The following is a 24,914-nucleotide window of genomic DNA, read 5'->3' as shown; positions in this document are numbered from 1 at the left end:
GTCCCCGGGTCCTGCCACGGGTTTTCAAGCGCCGTTGTTTACCGAATTCCATCTCCGCGACGTCACGGCGTTTCCGCCGAAAAGCCCAAAGTACATTGCCATGTCAGCATATATTATACAAATTAACATAATACATTCGATTTAAAGCTTTCGTGACTGCAGGGATTCAACTTCTTGGTTCTTTCGGTAAAGTCACGTAGAAGGGAAATAATAAATTAATAATTTGTCTTCTTTTATTATTTTATTACTTCCCTTCGACGTGACTTTACCGAAAGAACCAAGAAGATAATACATTCGCTACAAACGTCCAGATTGCGCTAATTATCATAACACGCGTACGCTTTATGTTAATTACACACAATAGTTTCGCAGCACGCGCATATATTATGTTAATGCTACAGCGGCAACCGTCCGAATATATTATGTTAATTAGTGACGACACCGAAACGTGGAAGGGTTCCCATTGGCCAGGAGCCGCTTCCGGTCCCGCGGGTATAAAAGAACGAGAGCGGCACGGGGCGTCTCCGCATTCGCTGAGAAGGGTGAAGAGAAGAACGCCCCCCTCGCCTCCTCCATTGTCAAGCTCCGCGACAGCCAGCATCCCCCCGGACCCAGCAGCCGTCTCGCGATCAACGTTCTACGCTCTCCGTTTCCCGAAAAAGAAAACGTACATCTGTCGTATGTCCGCTTTCCAGAACCTCCAGTCTTTTGGTGAGTTTGACGGTCAAACGGTGTCGAGCGATGGAGAGGCGCCTTTGTCTTTTGTTTTTTTTTGCGCATGTACGCCACGCGTCACGCAGGGCGCGGCTGTTGGCGGGGTTTATTCTCCAAGTCGCGGCTATTGAATCTTGTATTAAAATACGTATTTGTGTTATTTGAAAAAAAACGTAATTTGACGACGACGAGTTTGTGGGGCGGTCGTAAAAATGTGGAAAAAAGACGAAAAAAATGGTCAAATCCGTTCTTTTGTTCGCCGGGCCTGGCGCTCGGTTCGCTCACAAAATGGCCTTCGTCTTCCCCCCCGCTTCTAAAATGTCCTCCCTTCCTGCCCGACTCGCCCTGCTGCTGCCCACACCGCCACCACCACGGCCACTAGGGGGCGCTACCCCACCCGGGTTGTGTCATGGGTGGTGACCACCAAGGGGGGTGGGAGGACGAAGCTGAGCAAGGCTGCGTTTTCTGCGAATTACGATAATAAAAATAGCCGTGTCGTTTTTAGTACGGCGTGACTCCCTCTGCCCTGTTGGTCTTTTGTCGTGTTTTTGTGCGCGCATTTAATGGGTGCTCGCAAGCAATTTACACCATTTTTTTTGTTTAACCTGGCGATTTTTCTTTGTCTCCTGCTGACGCTTTTGTTAAAACAAAGCGGTGTTCTATTCGTTAACTCGTGTAGCCTGTTCGGTGATGTCTAATGCCAATCGACGGGGAAGGACGTGGCAACGGGTAATTACAATTTTATGATAATTTCATTTTTCCACTTGGGCAGAATGATTATGGGATGGTTGATTACACGATCTTTAAAACGGCACCATAGCCGTTGTAAACTAATCTCTGGTTACCATCACCTGCGAGCTGGAAGGATCCATAAGACAACGTCAAATGTCAAGTCCTTGTTGCTATGGCGCGAACATGTGGTGGGCTATAAATATCCTTTGGAAAACATGGGGGGGGGAGGAGGAGGGGGTGTTTGTGAAGATCACGCCATGCCCACCCACCTCTTGGAACGGGGCCAGGATGACGAAAGTCCTGAGACACACGGGGGGGCCCTGTTCGTGCGTGACCTCGTGCGTGTCCGTGATTTTTCTTTTTGTTTCTCTGGCCAGACCCGTTTGCTGATGCAATCAAGGGTGAGTCGAGCCTCCCGGGGGGGACGGATGATTCAATTCATATAAGGATCCAGCAGAGGAACGGGCGGAAGACCCTGACCACCGTGCAAGGCATTGGCGACCAGTACGACAAGAAGAAACTGGTCAAGGCCTTCAAGAAGGCAAGTGATGGACACCGCCAACGAAACGGATCGGTGGTTTAGATATTTTTTTTTGGCCTCGAGATGGAACTTCTCGTTTGCACAGGGTTGGCCCATTTGATTTTCACTCTCCAATTCTCAAACGGTCATGACTGGAATGGGATTTGAATCAAAACAACCCTTAATGTCTACAAAATGTATGAATCTTTTGCTATCACGTTTTCAGATTTTAACAGAGTAGCATTTATGGACGCAATTAAAATCCTTAAACATTTAAATTTAATTATGCCGCAATAATATAGGGTGCCATAGCAACGGCTGGACGATTTCCAGACCTAAATGGGTCCAGTATTTGGACAGTTTCTACGTTAGAATATTGAAAAATTAGTTTGCCGTGATTTTATAAATCCTACATACATAATTTAATAATGCCCCCTAATGATTCGTGTGTGTGTGGTGTGCAGAAATTTGCCTGTAATGGTACAGTGATTGAGCACCCGGAGTACGGGGAGGTGATCCAGCTGCAGGGAGACCAGCGCAAGAACATCTGTCAATTCCTCGCAGAGGTATGAATGGACAAAGGCTGGGGGGGGTAGATGGGGGGGAAATATCAATGCTGAATATTATATTTTTTATGTTTTATTTATATTAATCGTTTGCCTTAATGTTATACATTTTTTGCCGTTTTAATAATGTGCCGTCTGGATGTTTTTCAGATTGGAATTGCAAAGGAAGATCAGATCAAGGTGCATGGATTCTAAACATACCAAATGATTGTTGCTACCAGTGTGCGTTTGTGTTATTTTAAATTGGGCCCCCATAACAATGGCTCCTAACCTAGTGTGGGCAGCGAGGTTATCTAGTGGAAATGATTGGAATACAAATGAGTGTCAAATTTACTACCGGAGGGAGATTTCTGTACGGTGGAAAGTGTAACCAACAGCGAAAATTGAAACGTGTTTCCAATGGAAATGACCCACTAGGTTGTTATACATATGCTGCTTTTTCTATTGTCTTGTCTTAATTTTTGAGTATGGCGTTTCGCACATTCAAATAAACGAGTCCGAAATGGAGAGTTTTGAATGCATCGTTTTTTTATGGAAGTTTACTTAAATGCTCAAGTGATTACATCTAGATGGAGATGGTTTCCAGCAAAGTACGTCCCTGGGCAAAGGCTTATGACGTCAGGCGGTAGTAAATAACATGGCATGTCCGCTAAGCTTCAACAGTGGAAGGCAAGAACTGTTTACCAGTGCTAATCCACATGCACTCTTTCCATTACACAGATAAACGTCACATGGGAATTAACTGACTGTCGTATTTGTGATTTTGTTTATAAAAAAATTGTTGCTTGTATCTTGATTGGCTCTTTTTAAATCCTTTATATTAAGTTCGCTTGCTTGCTTAGGACTGCAAATCTTTCGGTCGTTTTTTAACCCACTTCCCGTGATCCAATCGAGCTGACATTTTCCACACAGACTCGTTGTGCCAGACAATTATTGTTGGTGAAAAAAATTCCCAAAATTTTACACTTTTTAGGCAAATTTTTTTTATTTTACATTTATTCAAATAGAACGCATTCATGGCTTTGGCTGAACGTCGGAGTAAGAGCCCAGAGCGTAACCCCTCCACAGGCCGTGGCGGAGTAGCGCAGTTGGTAGCGCCCTCGCTTCCCATGCCAAAGGTCGCGGGATCGATCCCCGCGTCCTCCACAGGCGAATATATTTTTAAATCCTTTATATTAAGTTGGCTGCCACGCATATAAAGGATTTATAGTGAGAAACTTTGTTTTTACGGGTTATACTTATTAATACAGCGTGTTTTTTTGTATTTGCGTCCAAGTTCCATTTGAAAAGATGATCACTTGTGGCCCCTTGCGTTGATATTTTTTGAAGATTTCGGAATTTGTCATTTTTAGCAGCTTTGCAAACAATCCAAATACAGCCCACGAACATTTTAAGCCCAGTTATCGTTTTACGTGACCTAGTTAATGTCCAGCTGTGAAGACTTTGCTCTTTTGAGACTTTCGAGAGCAGTGCACGGACTGTTCTGGATGTTGCCCTTGGTAATTAGCACAATGAACCGGAACTTGTGTATTTAAAAAAGTCGCTAAACTGGATTGCACTGGCGTATGCAAGCGTTTGAAGTCAAGGCCGACTGAAGTACAGAATGTTATGTACTGTGGCCATGCTATAATGGTCCTACTCGTTCGATGAAGACGTTGCCACACCCACTTTATAACGCCAATGCCTATAGACTAGATATGTGTATCGCTACAAGAACGGCAAACAAGTCCCTGAAGACTTGTGCAGGGCTGAATGGATGATTTCATGAAGAAATGGTGCAGGGGACTGATGGACACAGCTGGCGAAGGTGAACATTATTTAGTCCGTAATTTGATGGCACAATTATTTTCATTGCCAACTTCAACGTGTTTTGAGGTCCCATCGCTATGCTGTCTTCTGATCCAAATTCTCATCGTGGTTCTTACCTCCAACTTGTCCTCGCTAGTTTAATGGTGTCCTGTGACTTTCCGCTAGATGGCATCGCTGGTCTCTAAGGCACGCGTTATTCAGAATTTATAAATGTTTTCATAAGCGGAATTAGCGCCTCTAGTGGCTTCATGCACCCAAAACTGGAATTAAAACGATGGATCTCACCATTAGATGCATGAATCAATTTGAATGAATATGGATTGTTACATGCTTGGCCAAAGTATTAGTACCGTATTCCACCTTGCTCATACAATCCATAAACGGCGTAGTGAGCATTTGAAATGCCAATCTGATAAAACCGGTTTACGGCCTATTGGGGAAAATCCGACCATGGGGTTTACTACATAAAGCACCATTTTGTTTGTAACCTTAATGGCTTTATTAATGTTACATTTCAAACGAGATTTTCATGTTGGCAAACTTTCACCCCATTATATTAATCGTGGTAATTGTATTGCTGCTACATTTCTTTTCATATTCTGGTTATCCCTTTAAAGAGATTATGGAATGAACTTTTACCTAGTGGCTTAGAAAAGTGTTCCCCCCGCCCCCCTACACCATCACCTGAAAGCGTTTCAGAGGTAGGTAGTGTTGTGATGTCTGCATTTGAGACATTTCATACGATTAATTGCACTTCGAGATCTGGACATTTCGTCTCGTGAAATGACGATACCACAATCGGTATAGAATTGTCGAAAACTACAAAAACGTAGATGTCAATGGTCCATCGCCTGATTATTTTTTAATCACAGCTAATTGGCGTATATTTAATTGGAAAGGAGCATTGAGAGGCCACCAGGTGACGCTGCTTCCATTTAGCACAGTACACTGTTAAGCTGTGGCATGTCCGCTGGGACGTGCCAACATTTTAGACTCCAGCAAATATCTTCTATTCAAAATATTAATATTGTAGATTGGGACATCCATGTTACTGTAAAATGCCACAAATACATCTTGTCACTGTATAATGTGCATTCAGTGCCTTAAGTGAAGTAATATCCTGTTGAGGGCCTCTCAAACTCCATCCATGGCACCAGTCAGTGCCCCACCGATTCAAATAGATAATTCCAAGATTAAGGATTACACAGCCGTTATTCCATCTCTTACTCTATGGCTGTGAAACTCGGACCACTTACTGGCGTCACACCAGAAGCTTTGAGAAGTTCCACCAAATCAATCTCAGAGCCATCTTGAAGATCAAATGACAAGAGCGTATCTCCTACGACGAAGTCCTTCGTCGTACTTCATGTACCAGCATAAGAGGTCATTATTGTACGCTCACAGCTCCCATGCCTGATAACACATTCCTGCGGAGGGAGCTGGTAGGAACGTTGGGTTGCTCGGTCAATGGCCAGGGTCAACGGCGGCGTGGTGTATTCCACAAATATGCCCGACTGAGGGCGGGCACAAGCCGGCGTGAGTATGTTAAACGTTGAGTTTTATAAGGGCAACACGGGGTGACCAGCCCCTCCCCACCCAGCCCCACCCCGCCCCACCCAGCCCCACCCAGCCCCTCCCCCACCCAGCCCCTCCCTGCACGACGGACACAATAATCCCCTGTGGGCTGGTGTAACCAGGAGGTTCCTACCAGTAAAACTCTTGCCCCCAAGCGTTCTTTCTCTTGCGAGCTTCAAGACGGCAAGCGACCAGTGGACATTTCCTGCTGTTCTACAAGTCTAAAAAACGAGGAACATTTGAGGCAGTGTGCACCCAAGGTGTTGTCCAGATATTGGAATGCCAGCCATGCCAAAGTAGAAAAACAGCAGCAGCCCCGGTCTCAACGACGACCTGCCAGACTGTGGTCGCGCCTGGCTTTCTAGGATCGGCTTCATCAGCCACTGCAGGCACCATCGATAATCTACATTCATCTACATATATATAAAAGGCAAACTTGTGATTATGTGTGTCTGTTCAAAATGTTTAACGTACTTCCCGACATGCAACAAACTTGAAATTTGCCATGTGGGTACTTTCCAGACTGTACACCATGCAAACATTATAAAAATAGACTTTTGTATATTTTGGGGGGGGGGGGGGCGCAATAATCCAGAGATTGTTTGCACGGCAAGTGAGCTGTGACGTCACATCTGTCACGTGACCCGCGCACGTGGAAGCGTAATGCATTGTAGTGTAGCGGTTACCTATGGACGTGCGCGCGTTTGTGTGTGGGGGGAGCGGTAGTGTGGTGGTTAGCGCGCTGCGCTATGAACCCGGCGACCCGAGTTCGATTCCTGCCCACGGCCACCACCGGTGACGATTATTTTAACCGGTCCTGGGCCTCCCTTAGGTCGATCAAACCTGAAACGACTAGCTGGTGTGGTGTGTGAACATCGCCACTGGGGAGACAAAGGCGGCCGGGCGTGGTGAATCCAAGTCCCGGGCGAAGCCGGGTAGTACAGCTCGTGATTATATAATTATCAAGAATTCTGGTGCATCAATAATGAGGCACGTGCAATATGTAATTACTCAAATTATTTAAACTGACAGACATGAAAAGGCAAACCTTGCTGTCATGTACAGGGTGGCCAAGATGTCTAGTGACCCCCTCCCCCCCATAATTGACCCCAAACATTGTTTTCCTTTCAATATTAATTTATGTTTTAAAATAAACCTTTAAAAATATAAAGTTTTCGAGAATGAAATGACGGTCACAGGACATCTGGACCACACTACATGCTGCAGAGCCTCTGCACACAGGTGGAATGCAACAAAATGCAAACGACACTGCAAACATGAACAGAATGTGATACTGTACATGTTTGCAGAGTAATACTGCAGTGTCATCCTAAATTATGTAATACTTTAAATTATGTAATACTGCTCAGCATAGATAATGAAGTCTACTTTCAACTGAAATTCGATAAGCCTTGATAACACACAAAAGACACGTCAGCTTTTTTAATTTACTCGAAATACAAATCACGTCAATAATGTATCGGTTATCGGTCCATCAGTTATATTTGTATAAATAACACCGAATAAATTACCCGCAAGGAGAACATATTACATTTGTTCTTATGTACAGTACTGTAACAAAGGCATCAGTATTACATTAAAATAATGCGAACAATAAGATTAAAACAATGTAGTGCACTTCTAGATTTTTTTTTCAAGCACAAATACCAGAGATGCACTTGTCTCAGCATCAAACATCAGGCATACAAAAGCCTAAACGCATGAAGCCCAAGATGTAATAGACATGTTTAAATATAATCGATGGATATTACTGTGGGAACAAAAAATGCGATTGGCCTTGTATGCTCAACGACCGTGCCAACTTGCTCAACAGATGGCTCTTCTTGAGCATGCTCTACCCCAAAAAAATACACATCGTCCTACTTGTCAAATGCTGATGGTTTGGGCCGCATTATCAGAGGGGCTTTAAGGGCTGTATCCCAGGGCCTGGGATAATGAAGGGCTCCCAAAATCTGTATTTCTTTACAATGTCTGAAATAATACTATCTCTCGATTTAAAGCTTTCGTGACTGCAGGGATTCATCTTCTTGGTTCTTTCGGTAAAGTCACGTAGAAGGGAAATAATAAAAATAAAACATAATAAAATACAATTTTCACGACGTTTCGGCCCCAACGCAAGCCGCCGTCCTCAGGTGAAGAACAGGGCTGTTGGAAAGACAGCATCCGAATGAACGTAATTAAATTTTTATTATTTTATTATTTCCCTTCTACGTGACTTTACCGAAAGAACCAAGAAGATAATACTATCTCCATGATATAACCTGACAGGAAAATAAGTAATTAATTCCACAGGATCACGACGTGTATTCCTACCAGTTACAGTATGTTCTGAAATACAAGGGTATTTTTTTTATGCGGCCACACAATTCGCATATCAAATGTAAAAATACTAAAATAACCAAGGTCATAACAATTGAGTGTATGACATCAAAAACATGGCTGGTGATAAAAGAGTAAGGAGAATACATTGAATATATCCGAAGCTGCAACAGCTTCAGGCCTCCCTCAAAATAAATCTGGCCCTGATAATGGTGATGCTCGTTGTTGTGAACTAAAATCTGGTTAGAATTTCTGTTAAATCCCCATCTCAAAACTGCATTCCAAGCCATAAGTTACACCTCAATCACATCTAAGTTTCTCGGGATTTAGCTCTTGTGCAATTGAGAACCTTAGATGACAGTTTGATGTGGAGGCTTTATACTGTGCAAAGCAAATACCTTTAAATTAAAGTGCAACAATGTTGAAAACAACGAATCCCATTTTCATTTCCTTCTCATTACCATCAAACAACCGATTGTAGACCTAAAACAAACTTTCTCAACACAAGTGAACCGTTTCTCGATGTTGCATTCATGTGCATTCAACTTTAGATTACATTCTGTATTATTTAGTATTTTACATTTTAATATACAGTAACCACTCCAGCAACAAGCACACATACACACACTCTCCATGACCTTTTTTGCTGTTGGCTTGAGTGATTTTAAACTATATTTCTTATTTTTTCATTAAATTCAGAATTTTTCTGGATTTAAAACAAAAAAGGGCGCATGGACATTATACTTAAAAAAATACTGATAAACTTAAGAACTAACCGAGTGAAAATGCACATATGGAGTGATCTGAGTTCAGTTGCTAGACAATGTGCAGGGCCAGTTTCATATAGGGCATTTGTGCCATTTTGAGTGCCAATTCAACTGGGATAGAGCCATTCATATACAAATGATTTATTTTCCCAAAAAACTATCACAGATGGATACACAGCAATAGCAGTAAAGCTAAGAGCTCACTCCCACACCAACGACAACAAAGTTACTGCATGACTCAAGCAGTGGCAAAATATTGCATAAAAGTAACATCTGCACATGTCCTATATTGTAATTAAAATACTGCTGAAAAAGCCACCGCACATTTTGGCTAAAAGATTATAACTGAATGCAGATATAAGCTATTGTGTATTAATTAAATACATGGAAACAAGTGCCATGTAAAACCATCCTGATGGGCAAAGAGAACTTCAGCACAGATAGAAGACGAAACAAAGGTGGGCGATGTAGAAACAAAGCAAATAACTGCTTGTTCCCAAGCTGAAACTGGTGTTTGGGGAGACATTTTGGTTTAACTTTTGAACTGCATCACTCCAAAAGCAAATATTTGTTTCTGGACATGGTGACAAGCAAATAAACTTAAATACCTATCACTTTCTGCAAATTTCACATGCAGATGGCGACCGGACAAAATCGAGGATTACCCAACACTCTTACAAACCTGAACATGTCACCCTATAACCATGCTTGTAGAGAGAGGGGTAGGCTAGGGGGGGTTGGGAGTATGTGGAGAATTTGCCCTGGGCCTCAGAAATCAATTGTATTTGGCCTGAAAAACGTTTCGGTGGCCATGCTTATATAATGCAGCACTGTGACCTTAACTGTCAATCAGCGCCTTTGTTCTGAAAACAGAAAAAACTGCAAAGCATTCATTAATCTCTCATTTGCTGCAAAATTCTCTCCATGGCACTAGGGCAAAATGGAAGGCCCCTTCCCCACACAAGCAAATTGCATAGCTACACGGGAAGCTCTCCGCCTACATATGCAATGGTGTGAAGCTGTAAACTACGCCTATGGAATGTTGCATGTGGAATGCAAACTCGCGTACCCATGTACATGGTAGGCTGACAAATTTTAAACGGTTTAAGCGCATACCGATTTCCAAAGCAAAAAACGTCCAAAAATACACGTTTTTGTTATATATAAAGCTTTCAAATGGTTAGTTTTGAAAATTGGTTTGCAGCAATGGTAAAACACATTGGCAGCCTGCCACTTAAAGCGGTAGGGTTGGCAAATATGGTCACGTAGACTTTTCACGTGGTCAGAGAGCATCGGGAGCTCTTTAAATCCTCTTTATCCAACAAAAGTTAAATTCTTTCTTCAGATGCATTTTGGGGACGCTGTCGCTTATATACCTATGAATCTGAAAGATGTGCCCTCTTCCCACCCCTACCAAGTACTGTGTAGTTTCCGTTGTCATGTTCCTCAATATGACGGCTTTAAACCGATGGTGAAATAAATCAATTCAACTCCATGGCATGGGGAATTGCACCAGCAGACAATTTAAATATGGTTCTACATTTTTGATGTCCAATTTGTCTGCTTCAATTTGTCATGGTCCTCTGCAAAAGTACTTTCATTCTCACAACCTTCATTCCCACAATTGACGGTCTACATTTGTTGTAATCGGCCAATCTCAGATCAAAGCAACCAAATGTATTCAACACGTTAACATATTTGACTATTATCTCTGGAGCCATTGCATGAGTTCAACATAAATCTATAATAGTTCAATGACTGCTAGTATTTAAACTGTGTATTTCTGGTCCATGGAAAATACTTGAATGTAACTCCAATAAATAACGCAATTTTCACTGTCAGGTCTTGGTTGTGTCTCCGAAAGAGTTTTACAAAGCACACACAAGGTCCAGCAGCACATAGAGCAGTCTCTCTGTAGTAGTTGTGTGGCATGCGCCATGACCTTTATGCTACAGCGGAAATCTCGGGGGATGGGGGTCAGGTGACGGAGGGTAGCGGGCACTGGCACTGGGGGTAAGAGCAGAGGAGTGACTATGGACCGGCCCGTCAGGTGATTTCCCAGTGTCAGCAAGACCGGGGCTACAGGTAGTCGTCCTCACTCGTTTCGGACTCGTCCGTCATGACCACGGTCTCAGATATCGCATCGCCTTCGCCGTCGCCCATGCTCTCTCCATCTATCAGTGCTTCATGTCTCTGTTCAACAAACAAAGGCATCAATTGGCTCATGCACGAAACACATTTTACACATGCATTGATTACATACACATTCATCTCAGATTATTCAAAATCTTGTGACAAAACCCCATAGTCTGGAACTTGATTCTGTCTAGCCAGTCATGTTATTGACTCTCTGATCCTGTTCAATTTCAGGCTCAAGACCTTGCTTTCTCCTGTCTATGACTACCACGTTCCCTCTATAAAACAAATGTTCCTACTGTTTCTGTACAGTGTCTTGCGATAAGGCTGCATTTTGATGCTAAATATAAATTTCACGTACTCTATTGTACATGTTTAGTGCCTACACGCTCATATTCTTAACCTCGGCATAATCAAGTGTTTTTAATTCCTCAATGACGTTTATTCCTACACTTTTGTAAGCAAGATACAAGTTTTATTTATAACCTCTTTCCTGAAGACGTAGCACGAAGCGAGAGCCACCATGGCAGCCTCCCCGAGGAAACCAGCGAGGAGGGAACCCACACCTAACGGGGCTCCGTGCACCCTGCAATAGCACAGCACGCACGCCATAATCATCAGCATCCTCACGAGCAGCATCAGCAGCAGCAGCAGCAATATAATTTCCATATGGTCCGTACTCGGGTTGACAATGACCTCTCACATCACTGCCACTATTGCCTCCATTTCTAGGCAAGATATGAAAAAGTATGTTTATGTGCAGTTAATATTTTGCATCACTTTCACTGTTCTTCCCAACCCCTCCCACCAGTAACTGCATACACGTTGTGGGCCAGTGTACATTCAAGTTCAAGTTCATTTATTAGGTATAGCCCTGTGAGCCATTCGGCTCTTGAATCGGGTGCAACTGCAACAAGCAAAAAACAAAAACATGAACAAAAAACATCTTAAAGTGAATATGTGACTAAGTGCAAACAGAAAATCCAAGAAAAGACAGCAAAATATTGCAGAAAAAAGCCACCGTACACCAACGCTGTGTGCAAAAATCCCAGTGGGATGCAAGTCAAACAACAACAACAACAACCACAAGACAACTTAGACGAAGGCCATCAGTCTAACTCTGTACTATAAGCCAATACTTGCTTAAAAAAGGCTTTGTAAATAGGCGTGAAGATTGCACCCCTGTCCTATGACACCAGGAAGGGGCCCATTGCGAATACCACACCCGAGGTAGGGCAGCAACAGGAGGCTTGTGATGAGGAGGATCATGCGAAGGATGGAGCTGGGTGCCAGCACCCGCGTCTGCTTCAGAGTCATGAGCCAGCCCGTGAGGTGCGCCCTCACCGTCACTGCCGCAAGAAGCACACACCGCCACTCAGGGTGACGTGAACGACGACTTACGGATAAAGACACCAAGAGACAAATAGACGAAGAGCCAGATGAGCAACGTTGTAATTTACCATGCTGTCTGGTGTTCATGTTCTAAGGCGACCATGTCACCGCTACATGGATGTGCATGTATTTCCTTGGGGCCAATGGTAAGTAGCGTGCAGTGTATATATATTTTTGAAAATAAATTTGCTCATGCTCTCAGACTTCATGTGCTGACTGAAAAGCTGATGTTTCACCTATTCCCTTACTCCTCCCCCCACGGCCAAAAGCATGTCGAGAGCAATAACACAACAAGATTAGTTACAGGTGGGTGAAATGGCCTCAGGGAAGTGTCACATAACTCATGGTAAATGTTTGATAGTAAACCTGTTGTGATAATACAGCACGAATGGAACATTCAGTTCTGAAGTTTGTTTTTAAATGTCGTATAAATTTGTCACTGATGAGCATGTCCATGGCCAAAATCATGCATCGTGAAATGCAACTCCAACTCCTATGCATCGATACATCTAATATAGCACACTATTGCATTAAGCTAGACATGCCAGTATTTGAATAAAAATGTTTAAAACCACAGCCAGGGTTAATACAAGTTGATACAAAGTACATTGAAACTTTCCGGCGGCACATTTAAATTTTATACACTCGGCACATCACATCCATCACACCTCTCGCTTTGACTGTGGCCACTAACCACGTGCCACCTACTCCAGGTCACCAGCAAACCTTGGAAAACATTCCGTGAGAATTTAAGAGCTCTGAATACGAATCTGTTGAAAGGGTTGTTAGACAACCACTTGCCAGAGAGCTTGAGCTACTGGAAATATTACCTGGGAACGGAAAAAAGGAGAATATCCTGAGAGGAATGATGCAGCTGTTGGCGAAGGCGTCGTCTACCCCAATGAAGGTGACCAGGATCCCATCGGGGAGACCCGGGCTCCAGAAGAGCACCATGCACAGCTGTGTACATTTCACAGCACACACGTGGCAACAAGATCTCTACAATGACACGCACACACCAGCGTCTATTCAATGTTTACCTTTCCATTTGTGCAAGTTCATCATTGTTGGGCAAATTCACGATTGATGATAGCATCCATGGACACAAATGAAATACTGGCTTGGTAAGCCGATATTTTATATGCCTAACATCGTTTAAAAGCATAGTCAGGGTCGGAGTGCAGTGGGATTCATTTTCTGCATTAATGTGGGGGATTAATTGGTCACTGAATATTTTAGGGGTTGCCTGCAGACGATAGTAGACATCTGACTAGTAGCCACAACCATATATAGGACGTGGGTATACTGGACATGGTGCGTAAGGTGAGGAAATATTTTCAAGATCACAGACCCAGACAGATCCGGTAGAAATTAAGCCCTGATTATAGTCAACTTCACATGTTTCTTGCCAGCGCAGGGGTTGGTGAACTGTGTTATGAACCCCAGTCATGCCTAACATCAGTCGTGAGTGACATCTGAAACAGCACTGGGTTACCACTTTACCAACCAACACTGACCAGAAAGGTGAAGTATGGTCAAATAACCCTCATGACCGACATAGTGTGTGGGGAGGCCTTCATGGAGTGGTGGATTGACAAAGAACCGTAAATGACATGAAGTTACATATTTATAGACTTAGAAAACTTACTTAATCAGGTAATAATAAAAAAAAATCATAAAGAATCAACGCAACATTTGAGTCCATAACCAAGCAGCATTTATTTAAGTAGGCAAACTCTCAATCAGTTTCAACTTTCAGATTCTCATCAGCAGTGTTATACCTGTTTAAACAACACTGCTTGGTTGCTAGATAGTATTGTCAAGAGCACTACAAGACCACCATGTGACTCACACAGCAGTAAATCTGAACAAAAAAACTCATGATGTACTCTTTTGGAGGATTTTATGGGAAATGAAATAGCAAACATACATGAGCCTAATGTATTCAGATTTTATTTTATTTTCATGTAAATAAATAGACTTTTGTATTTTCAGAATGATATATTCATAATACATTTGCTCACTTACAGGCGCTTATTTAGCACTCTGTCCAACCATGCATTTGGAATGCATTTTCTTGCCTTTAGAAGAGTAATTTAGCTCGTAAAGGTAAGTTTTGAAGGTGCTAGCATGCGGTTATGTATAAGAATACTGGTACAGAAGCTTTAAGGTATAACTATTGTGATCATATTGTTTATTCTGCAGATATTCTCCAAAATACATCTGCAAATTCGTTTTTCAGATTTGTCACTTTTGATGTTAGCCAAGTAAATCGTAATCATTTACGTAACCAGTAGATTAAATAAACCCATTGAGAGACTAAAACATTGCGTCTTGTTCAGGGATCACCTGGGTCACATCAAGTAATTTTAAGTACACAGAATGTTTCAAAAATATATTTAATCTAATGTTATCTACTTGCCTTAACTTAATAAACATGCACAAACAAGTTTTAGATTTTTCAACATTTACAAAGGGACAGCCTTTAGAAATCCAGACAGAGACGTTTGGCTTGTGGGTAGAAAAGAATCCACAACTCGTGAGATGCATAGCCAATTTTCAGTGGAGAAACGAAAACCTCATTATAAACGCATTAAGGCAAGTTGTGCTCAACAAATGAAAATAGCTTCCAGCCATGCGGCGGGGTGTTCACGCACTCACCGTGAAAGAGATCGCTAGGCAGACAAGCGTGAAGTTTTTTATTTTGGCTGGGTTGACGTTACAACTTGTCAACGTTGACTTGTTACTTGGGTTGCTCTGAAAACATACCGAACATACATTCATATTCTGATCGCTGTATTAGATTTCACCTTTTTTGTGGTTTTACAAATATATTTAACCGTTCCATTTAGCATTTTTTGTAAAAGAAAATCCACATGTAAAATGGAGCTGTAATCTGATCAGGAATGTAAATACCCAAATGAAAAGAGTCCCACACATGACCTACATTAAAACAAAAACTTAGGATGTCTATTAAAAAGATACTCTTCCAATTGATATCACAAGTTTGCATGACAATACTTGCAAATACAAAAATAAGTTATGAACTATATCAGCCAAGTCACCATCACATTCTGTGTTTAAACCAAATTTGAGAGCTCCTAAATGTAGAGATCAAGTGATGTACAAATCTCAAGTGGATTGTATGTCCTAGAATTTGTTCCAAGTCAATAAAAACAACTACTCATTGCCACGTGTACGGCTCACATGGTCAGAGCGCTGAACTGCCATCTTCAAGACCCTACGTTTGAATCTAGGCAGCCATCTGTGATTAAACCAGGTTCTCAAGTGTAACGAGTTGATGATCTCAGCGTACATCACCAATTATTGCACAAAAACTATCAAATTAACTTTGGTCCTGTACTTAGTTTGGTACAATTCCAGCTGTGAAAATATTGGTTTCATTGCGATGCAATTAGCATTACTCTCAGTGGCAGGGCAGGTGGGAAAGTGCTGCCCCCTACTACGTGGAACAGAGGTCACTTGAACAGACGTCAGATGCACCGCTTTGAGATTCGCTCCTGTGCGCCGTTCCCGAACACAAAAGGGTTGCACTGCTCTGCAAGATGTTGTGAATGGATCCTTCGTCTCGTGAATTAACACCAATTGCACAATTGGGATCAAACTTAGAAAAAAGTATTCAAAAATTACATAACAAAAGTGCGATAACATCTTGAGGAACACGATTGGGTGAAGGGGTAGACAGCTTGCTCGTAGACTCGTCGGCAATGTTTTATAAGCTTGTATAGAAACAACATAGGCTTCCAGTGTACCTTGTGGATGTTTTATAAGCTTGTATAGAAACAACATAGGCTTCCAGTGTACCTTGTGGATGTTTTATAAGCTTGTATAGAAACAACATAGGCTTCCAGTGTACCTTGTGGAAGGCGGGGTAGAGGGCACGCAGCTCGGTGAGCCAGCCGTATGGCATGTGGCCCACAGGATATGTGGCAGTCAGCACCGCCACCGCCTGCCCCAGGGAAGAAAAACAACAAGAGGTGGCGACGAGACGTTAACAGCATCAGCACGGCTTTCGTCAGTTAATAACGTTCAGGAAATTATTTGTGAAATCTCTTGCTTTCTCAGTTGTAGAAAGGTTAATGCCGATGTGGAATGATAAGATATCATACCACTTTGCAGTGATTTTCACAGAAAAATGAAACATTTTATGAACATTTGTATCTGGAAGTCTAATCCGCATTTTGCAATTAAGAATTCGATGATATTACTAGTTTATAAAAGAAGTTTACATCTAAATTGACCTCATTAGGCAATTGTATTGTGATCTACCACAGTTTTTTCAGCTAAAGTGTATATCATTCAAAGACAATACAATGTGTTACATATACAATACCTTAGCGTTATTGGAATGAATGTCACAATTAACAATCGGATTAACTAATGTCGAGTCGGGATTCAAGTTAATTTTTCCCATTGTGAAGTGTGTTGATTATCTCGTGACCTTAGCGTTTAAGTGAAGCAATTACACATTATATATACAAAAGCAAAAACAATAAACGTAACACACATCATTGAATGCACTTATCGTAAGAATATAGACGATTTTAATCATGAATCGATACATGCCTACTTATTAAGGAGAGTAAACTAGTACTTATAATAACACTATATTATTACAAAAAAGTTTTGCTGGCTGGCACATAGGCGGGCAAATGTACAGTGTTGACGTCAATGTGCACATCTGCGTTATGACATCAGCTGCAACCAGAGCCGTCCCTAGAGAACTGCGAATTGGGGTGACCGTGCCGGGCCTCGCAATTTTCGACGTCATGGTGTCAAATGTAATACTGTCGTTCCGGTTATGTTTGAAGGCGTCGGAGGTCCCACACAGTATGGTTTGCCCCGGGCCCTGCACCCCACTATGGATAGCCCTGCGTGCAACCCACAGTGTTGAGTTAGATTCGTGCGTGTTGATGTCACGCCTCCTGCCCCACCCACCCTCCACACTCGGCCGTGTATCCCACCCAAATGTACAGGCAGTGCTAGTGTCATAAAAAAATATAAGAAAATTAACCGGGCAGCTGCATCAGTAATAAAACATTGTAATGTGCATGTGTAAGGTTGTGTAGTACATTAGCTGTGCAGGTGCTAGGCTGCCAACCTCCGTGGCAGCATGCGTGCCCCCCAGGTCCCGCGAGACAAACAGGTTGACTATTGGCCGGCTGATGCGCTGAGTGGCCAGTATGAGCGCCAGTGGCCACCAGAAACTGAGCATCTTGCGCACGGTTGCCTCACCCTGCAGGCACAGTCACACACACGTGAGCAACGTCACCTCACTTGAGACCACACCAGCTCCCCAACAGTCAAGACAGGCAATCATCTATAGACAGGGAATATTTATCAATCGATTTCATTAATCAGTCTCGGCAGGCTGGTTCCTTGCCTTGGATGCCATTCTGTCACCATTCAAGTCCAGTGGCGATGTGTCCTGCCAAAGCCCACTTACTTTCCTTAAGTCAATAATACACTCGTAAATGGTTAAAAAGGGAATTAGCTATAGACCTAAAGCGGAACCATCCTGAAAATTTGTCTTAATCCTGACAGTTTAATGAGTAAAGACATTATTAATTAAATATGTTTACGAACATTATAATATAAGGTCGAAGACATATTACAGTACTTGATTGTTTTTATCATGCATTTTTGACATGTGTCTCTTTATATTTTGCACAGCTCCTGTGAGTAGAACTGTATGTTTAGTTCAGAGGCAAAATCAGCGTCAAACAGACTAAGGCTAAATACATTACAATAGTCAGTGTAGCGTAGGGAACAATAGACATCTGTAATACCCAAACTCAGCAATGACAAGTGTAGAATACTTAAATAACAATGCTTGTAGATTTTTCGTTTACTTTCCCTAATTTAGTTAATGAAAAACAAAATGTTATTTGAATGTATACTTTAAGAAATGTACCATTGTCTTGCTCTAGAAAACTATCTTGAATAATAAGCATTAGATTATTTTTTCAGCCTTGCCGCTGTGGCTTGGCAGAATTCACTAATCTCCTATTTGACTTTCCTACCCACGGTTTAATCCCTGTCCTTGACTTAGTCCAAGCTCCATGTGTCTGTTGATTGCTGTCAACAACAAATCTAGCTTGGAGCACTATATCCCATGATGAGGCCCTGAACAAATACTTCATAGACGTATTGGGACAAAATAATTATTGGTGGGACTCTTCCTTGACATATTATTACTGAACCAATTCTAACTCTGTAAGTAATAACATACTTGTCAGACAGAAAAGGTTACCGCAGGCTGGAAGTACGTACAATTATTTGTGCAAAATGTGATTTGTCGATATAAAAATGTGTGATTGGGGCCATAGGTCCTTCCAACATGACTTGTATGTGATATGACATCACCATAATGCTTGTGTAATGCACACACCATTGTTTTAGACGAGCAAATAAAAAGGGTCGAAATTTTGTTCAAATTATTTTAGACGGCAGCAGGACAAGGACAATTGTCATTATTACAAGTACAGAACCCATTGTTCTGCAACATAAAATGAGACAACTGTCATTTTCACTCTTCTCACAAACCTGTACTCAGAGCACTAAAATTAATCAGCTTTTACTTAATAAAATGCCAAGATAATATGCATTGTGATGCTTTGTTAATATTCTCCAGTATTTAAAGAATAATCTGGCAAAAAAATTATATTTATGGATGCACATTTTTTTTATATTAGAGCAATTTTAAATTAACCGTGTCAGTCTTTTGCATTCGTGTTCCTCCCATCTCTTCGTTGTCGCTATTATATGGCTTCCGAACTTCTTCCACCATTTCGTTGGCAATGGTCCGCAGCCACTAACAAGAGTCAATGTTGGGGTGGGGAGGAGCCCAGCCAGCACCCAGCCAGGAAACTCAAGGCATAGATTATTTTAATAGTGGACCGATATCACTGAACTTGCAACCTTTGGTAATGATGTAAATATTCCCTCCCCAAGCAAATTAATTCATCACTTTTTTGACATCAGGTAATAAGAAGGACACGTATGCACACTAATTCTAGATTTGAAGCTTTCGTGACTGCAAGGATTCATATTCTAAGGTTTTCGGTAAAGTCACGTAGGTAAAAAATTTAAATTAATAAAAGTAAAATAAAAAGTAAAATATGCACACAATACAGACATTATTAATGCATTCATAGCTGAACAGGTAAGCGATGGTTGGCACAACTCAAGTTGGCCTCAATGTGCGAAAGAATGGACAAGTCAGCAATTTTTATGCCACGTGCAGTGATACTGCCTTGCCTGCCGCCCCCCTATCACGCCCGGCACTGCCACACTCACCGTGTCCGCGCCGGCCCGCTGCGGGAGGAGGTGGTGCACCTTGGTGTAGTACGCCAGGCACAGCGTAGTGAACCTGACGAGTGAGCCCATGTAGAGTGCCAGCACTGGGATTAGCATCGGCTCAGCACACTCGAGCCGACTCTGCAGGAACACAGCCACGAACACCACCTGGGGAGGACGAAGTCATGTGAACGAGAAACATCGCCCACAAAATCAATGCCCACGCATGTATTGTATAGGGGCAGCCTGTCGTGGTGGGGTTTACTGCATCTCTTTAAGGAAATAAACTTTGAACGATTTTAGTGCTTTGTTTGTACACATGGGTCAAGTGGGCAGGTGTCAAAATCAATTCCGCACATGCACATTGCATACATCTCTGTAGAGCAGCAACGAGGATGTGCTGGGATGAAGTGATGGCATAGCCGAGTGGGGTGTGCTATGCAAGGGGTCTCGCCTGGGCACAGACGTCAGAGAGGGAAGCGCAGCCCACGATCAGGCTGTGTTTGTGCTTGAGCAGGATTCCTGCATGCGTCCATGCCTGAGCAGTACAAGCGAAGGGCAGCAGTCAAAACAACAGCATAGGAAGTTGGCCTGGTGGCTATGTCTCAATGCTAAGCTGGCACCGCTGAAATCCTGGGTCCTCAAGTGGAGTGAGTTTTATTGTTTCAGCCCAGTCACCAATGACCTGACAATGAAATCCATTATATTAAATTTGGTTTACACTTCTTTTGGCAAAATTCAAGCTCTCAGAATGAAAAGTATCAATTTGACTGTCGTGTAACGAACGTTACTCTTTAGTGGGACATATGTGAAAATGCTGCCGAGTGTGGAGAAGAGGTCACTTGAGTTTTCATGATCAGTTCTGTGACATTTCTTTTCCCGTACTATTCTCTTACATGGGAATATGTTATGCTCTATGAGTTCCAAAGCATTCTTTTCTGATGCAGAACAAATGGGATAACTTGGGTAAAAAAAAGGTATAATAAAATCAACATCAGAGGAATGCAGTCTACTTATTTATTATTTAAATTTACTTTACACTGAAGTCCTATCATCATAAAACAGAGTCCTACTATTAGAATGACACATAGAACAAGGTCGTGTGACATTGGTATTGTGTACAAAAATTCCATGTATAAAGGTAAAGTGGTTGTCAAACATACACAATGGCTTCTCTACATGAAACACGCTTTCTGTAACTTTTCCTTTTGGCAGTCAACTTAAAAATGCTGAACTATAAAAACTTAAATGCAGTCCATGTCCAATTGTTAAGCTTTATTAATTGGTTATTGTTTTATTGTGGAGCGTTATTAATTAGTCGATGACCATCTAACATTGAAATCTAGCAGGGGAACATTTTTGTAAGATATGGGACAGAGGATCAGTATATATTGGAGCTGTCATGGGTGGGTGGGTGGGTGGCTGAATGCCTCTTCCGGATGAGATGTGCTTGCCAGGCCGGGAACGCTATTTCAAAACATAATGGAACTCCGGGAAATTCTGCGAAGTGAACGCCAATTGTAAATGTCAAGCATTTTTGCTTGAGAACACATATAATTTGTTTCTATTTAATGTCTAAATGCAAGACATTGTGGGAGCTTGAGGGAGGTGCACGGAGAAAAAAAAAGAGGTGAATTTAAACAATACATCTTATTTTAAGTAGCAGACTGCAATATGAATCTGGGTACCTGAGTTAGATTCCCAGCCATGGCTAAAGTCGGTGGTGAATGGTACCTAACCTACTCCCGTAAACCGCCCTTCACCAACCCACACTGACCAGCGTGTTGCAGTATGGTCAAACAACTACCATGACCGACACGGAATGGAAAGGCTCTCATCCAGTAGTAAAATGACAAAGGGATATACATTTACGGCTTATATTTTCAAGAGATTCAGGCATAAATATAGAATAGGTCTTCATTACCACAAAGCAGAACTCCCCAACACGCATTGGCTGAAGGTTCTTATAATCTCACATTTTTTAAAATATTTTTTATTGAGACAATGTTACATCACCTTGTGATGCATGTACACACTTTCAGCAAAGCCAATCCGGTTATGAAAAGGGAAGCTAGATGGGGAACGGGCTAGCTTTTTTTAAGGGGGAAGGGATGACAAGGACAAACTCTCTCATTTTAAAATTAGAGGTCCACCACTGCTCACCAGTGCATCGATGAGCGGGAAGGCGGCCAGGTACAGAAAAGCCTGTCTCGTTTTCGTGCCCACCACCCCATCCACATGGTGTAGGCGGTTGATGATGTAGTAGCCCATATCCGTATAGGCTGCAACAGGTGGAAAAGTTAGATTCCTATAATTTATACTGGTTTCAGATAAATTATATTTATGCCGACTTGTTCAGAAAAAATAACACAAAATATAACATTTAGGCGTTATGAGAACAATGTTACAAGTGGAAAAAAAACATTCAATAGAAATCATTCAAGTTTAAGAAACTACATCACAGCAATTGCTTTCAAGTAACCACTTAGGATCCAAATGATATTTAGTTCCCATTTAGTTATTATCTAATAATGCATATAAACTCTTTCTTAAATGTTGAGAATGTAATTACCAACCCACACATTACTGACACTTTACCACAGACGACTTGTTAATTTGCTTGTTAAATTGTTCTATTTTAGCACTTTAATATCATATTAGGAGAACTACCGTACATGTGTCAAACGTATTACTCAGGGAAAGACTAATTATTCACAACCACAAATGTTTATTCAACTCTAGCTTATCAGCTCATCATCCCTAGGAGCCCAACATTTCTAATCATTGCCGACTAATCATAACGTTACGATAGTCTGACACCTCTGCTGACCGATGAGCATGTGGAAGAGCGCGGCCACCACGCCCGCCGTGGCCATGCAGCCCAGTGCCTTGGCACGGTCCCGCCGGCTGTTCACAAACACCAGCCCCACGTTCTTGAAGTCGCTCATGGGCCCCGTAAAGAATTTCATGAGAGAGTAAGCAAGCCCATAGCTGGCCAGCATCTCCACCGAGCTGCGGTTTACCGCCGCGATGCCACGATTCAAAGCCTGCAAAACAGATTTTTTTTTGGCACGCGGTGTAGATGCACAAGTATCGAACGCATATACAAATTTTACTAAAATTTGTTTTAGTTTAACAGCAGTTGTCTCACTCAGCTAAACATTTTGGAGGGAGAAAATCATTTTGAGAAAACAAATGTATATAAATAAAGTTTATTATATAATATGCAGAAATATGCATCCACAATTATTAGCTATTTAGAATGATACATTTATAAAACACACAACAAACAAATAAATTGGGTGCGGTGAGTTACTGCCTCTCAGGTGCACTTCTCGTTTAGAGTACACGTTGGACAGGAAAACAATATTCGTACACTTTAAACACCGACGTTGACAAACAGCAATGCTGAAATTACTCGCTGAAGAAACATATGAAGTAGGTGTAATTACAATAAAGTGAACTTCTCCATGCATTGAAGTAGAGCAGAGTATTAAGAATATGCCTCACTGATGGCTCAAAACTTGCATACAGCTTAATCTGTAATTCCATAACGTCGCTAAGAATTGGAAACTTTCATAAGCTAAGAGTTTTCCAAAACAATATTGATGTATTCCATCAATTACCTTGTTTAGCAATACAATGTGAAAATGTTTTATTACATTTTTTACATTGTTGTTCTAAAGCGTAATTTGCATTCCCACGTTAGAATTAGACTCATGGTGTGCAACAATTCATCAAGTTAGGTGTCAGTGAGCCTGAATGAGATAATGGCATAAAGATTGCATTTGACAATCACTTAGCCAATGCCTGGCATGTGTGCGTAACTAAATAAACGAGGATGTAAACTTCCAACTCTGCATTATGCTGCACTCAAATCATCTTAATATAGCAGCACTGTTCATGGGTGTTATTATTTACATTTTCATGTCATCCATAATGAATGATTTTGTTAAATTAAATTGGCTGGTGTAATGTGTTAACGTAATATAAATCTAAAGTGCCATTGTAGGCAGCAATACGCTTATCACAGAAGTAATGTCCAAGGTCAGGCATTCAAACTTGCATACAGTGACACTGTCTTCAAATGCCCCCACTCCTTCCAATGAACGTTATTATCCTGCAGTGAAATCCAAGCTTCTACTGATGTTTAAGTGTAGCGAGTTGATAGTGTCCACCTGGTCACAAGTGACTACGCACAAAAAAATAAATCATGTTAAATTAAATGTTCTACTTTATTTGGCTTATTCCAGTTCTGAAACGTAAGCATTTTGGTTCATTGACATGTGATGAACACTCTTTGAAGGGCATTAAAAGGTTTCACTTGGTAAGTATAAAGAGTGATATTTAAGTGACCTCTGAAGTAGTTCTGTGATCTGATATCTCGAGGCAGTTTTTTGACAAAAGGAAATGCACCGCGAGCTTCAAAGGTTTGAATGTCTATTGCTTTGCCACGTGACATAACCAATCTTGATTTGAAGATTTCGTGACTGCAGGAATCCATACTCTTTGGTTCTTTCGGTAAAGTCACGTGGGTAGAAAAAATAATAGATCACGACGTTTCGATCGCAACACAAACAACCGTCATCAGGTGTGAAACAAACACAGCAGGAGGACTGCTGTCCTCCTGATGACGGTTGCTTGTGTTGCGATCGAAACGTCGTGATCTATTATTTTTTATACCTACGTGAATTTACTGAAAGAACCAAAGAGTATGATATAACCAATAAGACAATTGGAAGATAACTGGGAATTTTTGTTATCTAAAACAAAAAATGTCAGCTTTAATTTAGCAAAAAAATATTTTATAGTAAGCCAGTGTGGAAACGTTTTCAGATGTTGAATCACTCCCATTGTGTACTATTCTGAAATGTCTTTCTGCTGACAATAATGATGTCACCCAATGCCACATGCCACTAGTTCTATTGCGGAAAAACAGCAAAAGTGACGCGATATAAATGATGTCACTTCCGATTTATGGATGAATTCAAAATAAAATGCTTGGGATAGTTCAAAAATGTGTATCCTGATTTTTTTAATTGG

General features: G+C 41.6%; 2 protein-coding genes across 4 annotated transcripts in view; one reads left to right on the top strand and one right to left on the bottom strand.

Moving 5' to 3' along the window:
* The first annotated feature begins 508 nt into the window (after positions 1–508).
* Positions 509–3,039, top strand: LOC144934489 (eukaryotic translation initiation factor 1). The gene is made up of 4 exons (XM_078860304.1): positions 509–711; positions 1,824–1,987; positions 2,431–2,532; positions 2,683–3,039. Exons 1-4 carry the CDS (start codon positions 681–683, stop codon positions 2,725–2,727), a joined length of 342 nt encoding a protein of 113 aa, XP_078716430.1. The 5' UTR covers positions 509–680; the 3' UTR covers positions 2,728–3,039.
* Positions 3,040–7,344: 4,305 nt separating this feature from the next.
* ANKH (ANKH inorganic pyrophosphate transport regulator) overlaps positions 7,345–24,914 on the bottom strand; it is a 29,430-nt gene continuing 11,860 nt past the window's right edge. For all 3 annotated transcript variants that reach the window (XM_078860303.1, XM_078860302.1, XM_078860301.1), the window contains exons 3-13: positions 22,702–22,918; positions 22,035–22,153; positions 20,326–20,409; positions 19,872–20,039; positions 17,674–17,808; positions 16,429–16,521; positions 15,213–15,308; positions 13,382–13,511; positions 12,385–12,508; positions 11,646–11,745; positions 7,345–11,216 (exon numbers count right to left, since the gene is read on the bottom strand). In XM_078860303.1, coding sequence (XP_078716429.1) covers positions 11,103–11,216; positions 11,646–11,745; positions 12,385–12,508; positions 13,382–13,511; positions 15,213–15,308; positions 16,429–16,521; positions 17,674–17,808; positions 19,872–20,039; positions 20,326–20,409; positions 22,035–22,153; positions 22,702–22,918 — 1,380 coding nt within the window. In that variant the 3' untranslated portion in view covers positions 7,345–11,102. The remainder of the gene's footprint in view (positions 11,217–11,645; positions 11,746–12,384; positions 12,509–13,381; positions 13,512–15,212; positions 15,309–16,428; positions 16,522–17,673; positions 17,809–19,871; positions 20,040–20,325; positions 20,410–22,034; positions 22,154–22,701; positions 22,919–24,914) is intronic.

Source organism: Lampetra fluviatilis, chromosome 10, assembly GCF_964198595.1.
Source record: "Lampetra fluviatilis chromosome 10, kcLamFluv1.1, whole genome shotgun sequence".
Classification (NCBI taxonomy): domain Eukaryota; kingdom Metazoa; phylum Chordata; class Hyperoartia; order Petromyzontiformes; family Petromyzontidae; genus Lampetra; species Lampetra fluviatilis.
Note: the sequence above shows the minus strand (reverse complement) of the source record. Positions and strands in the feature narration are given on the sequence as shown.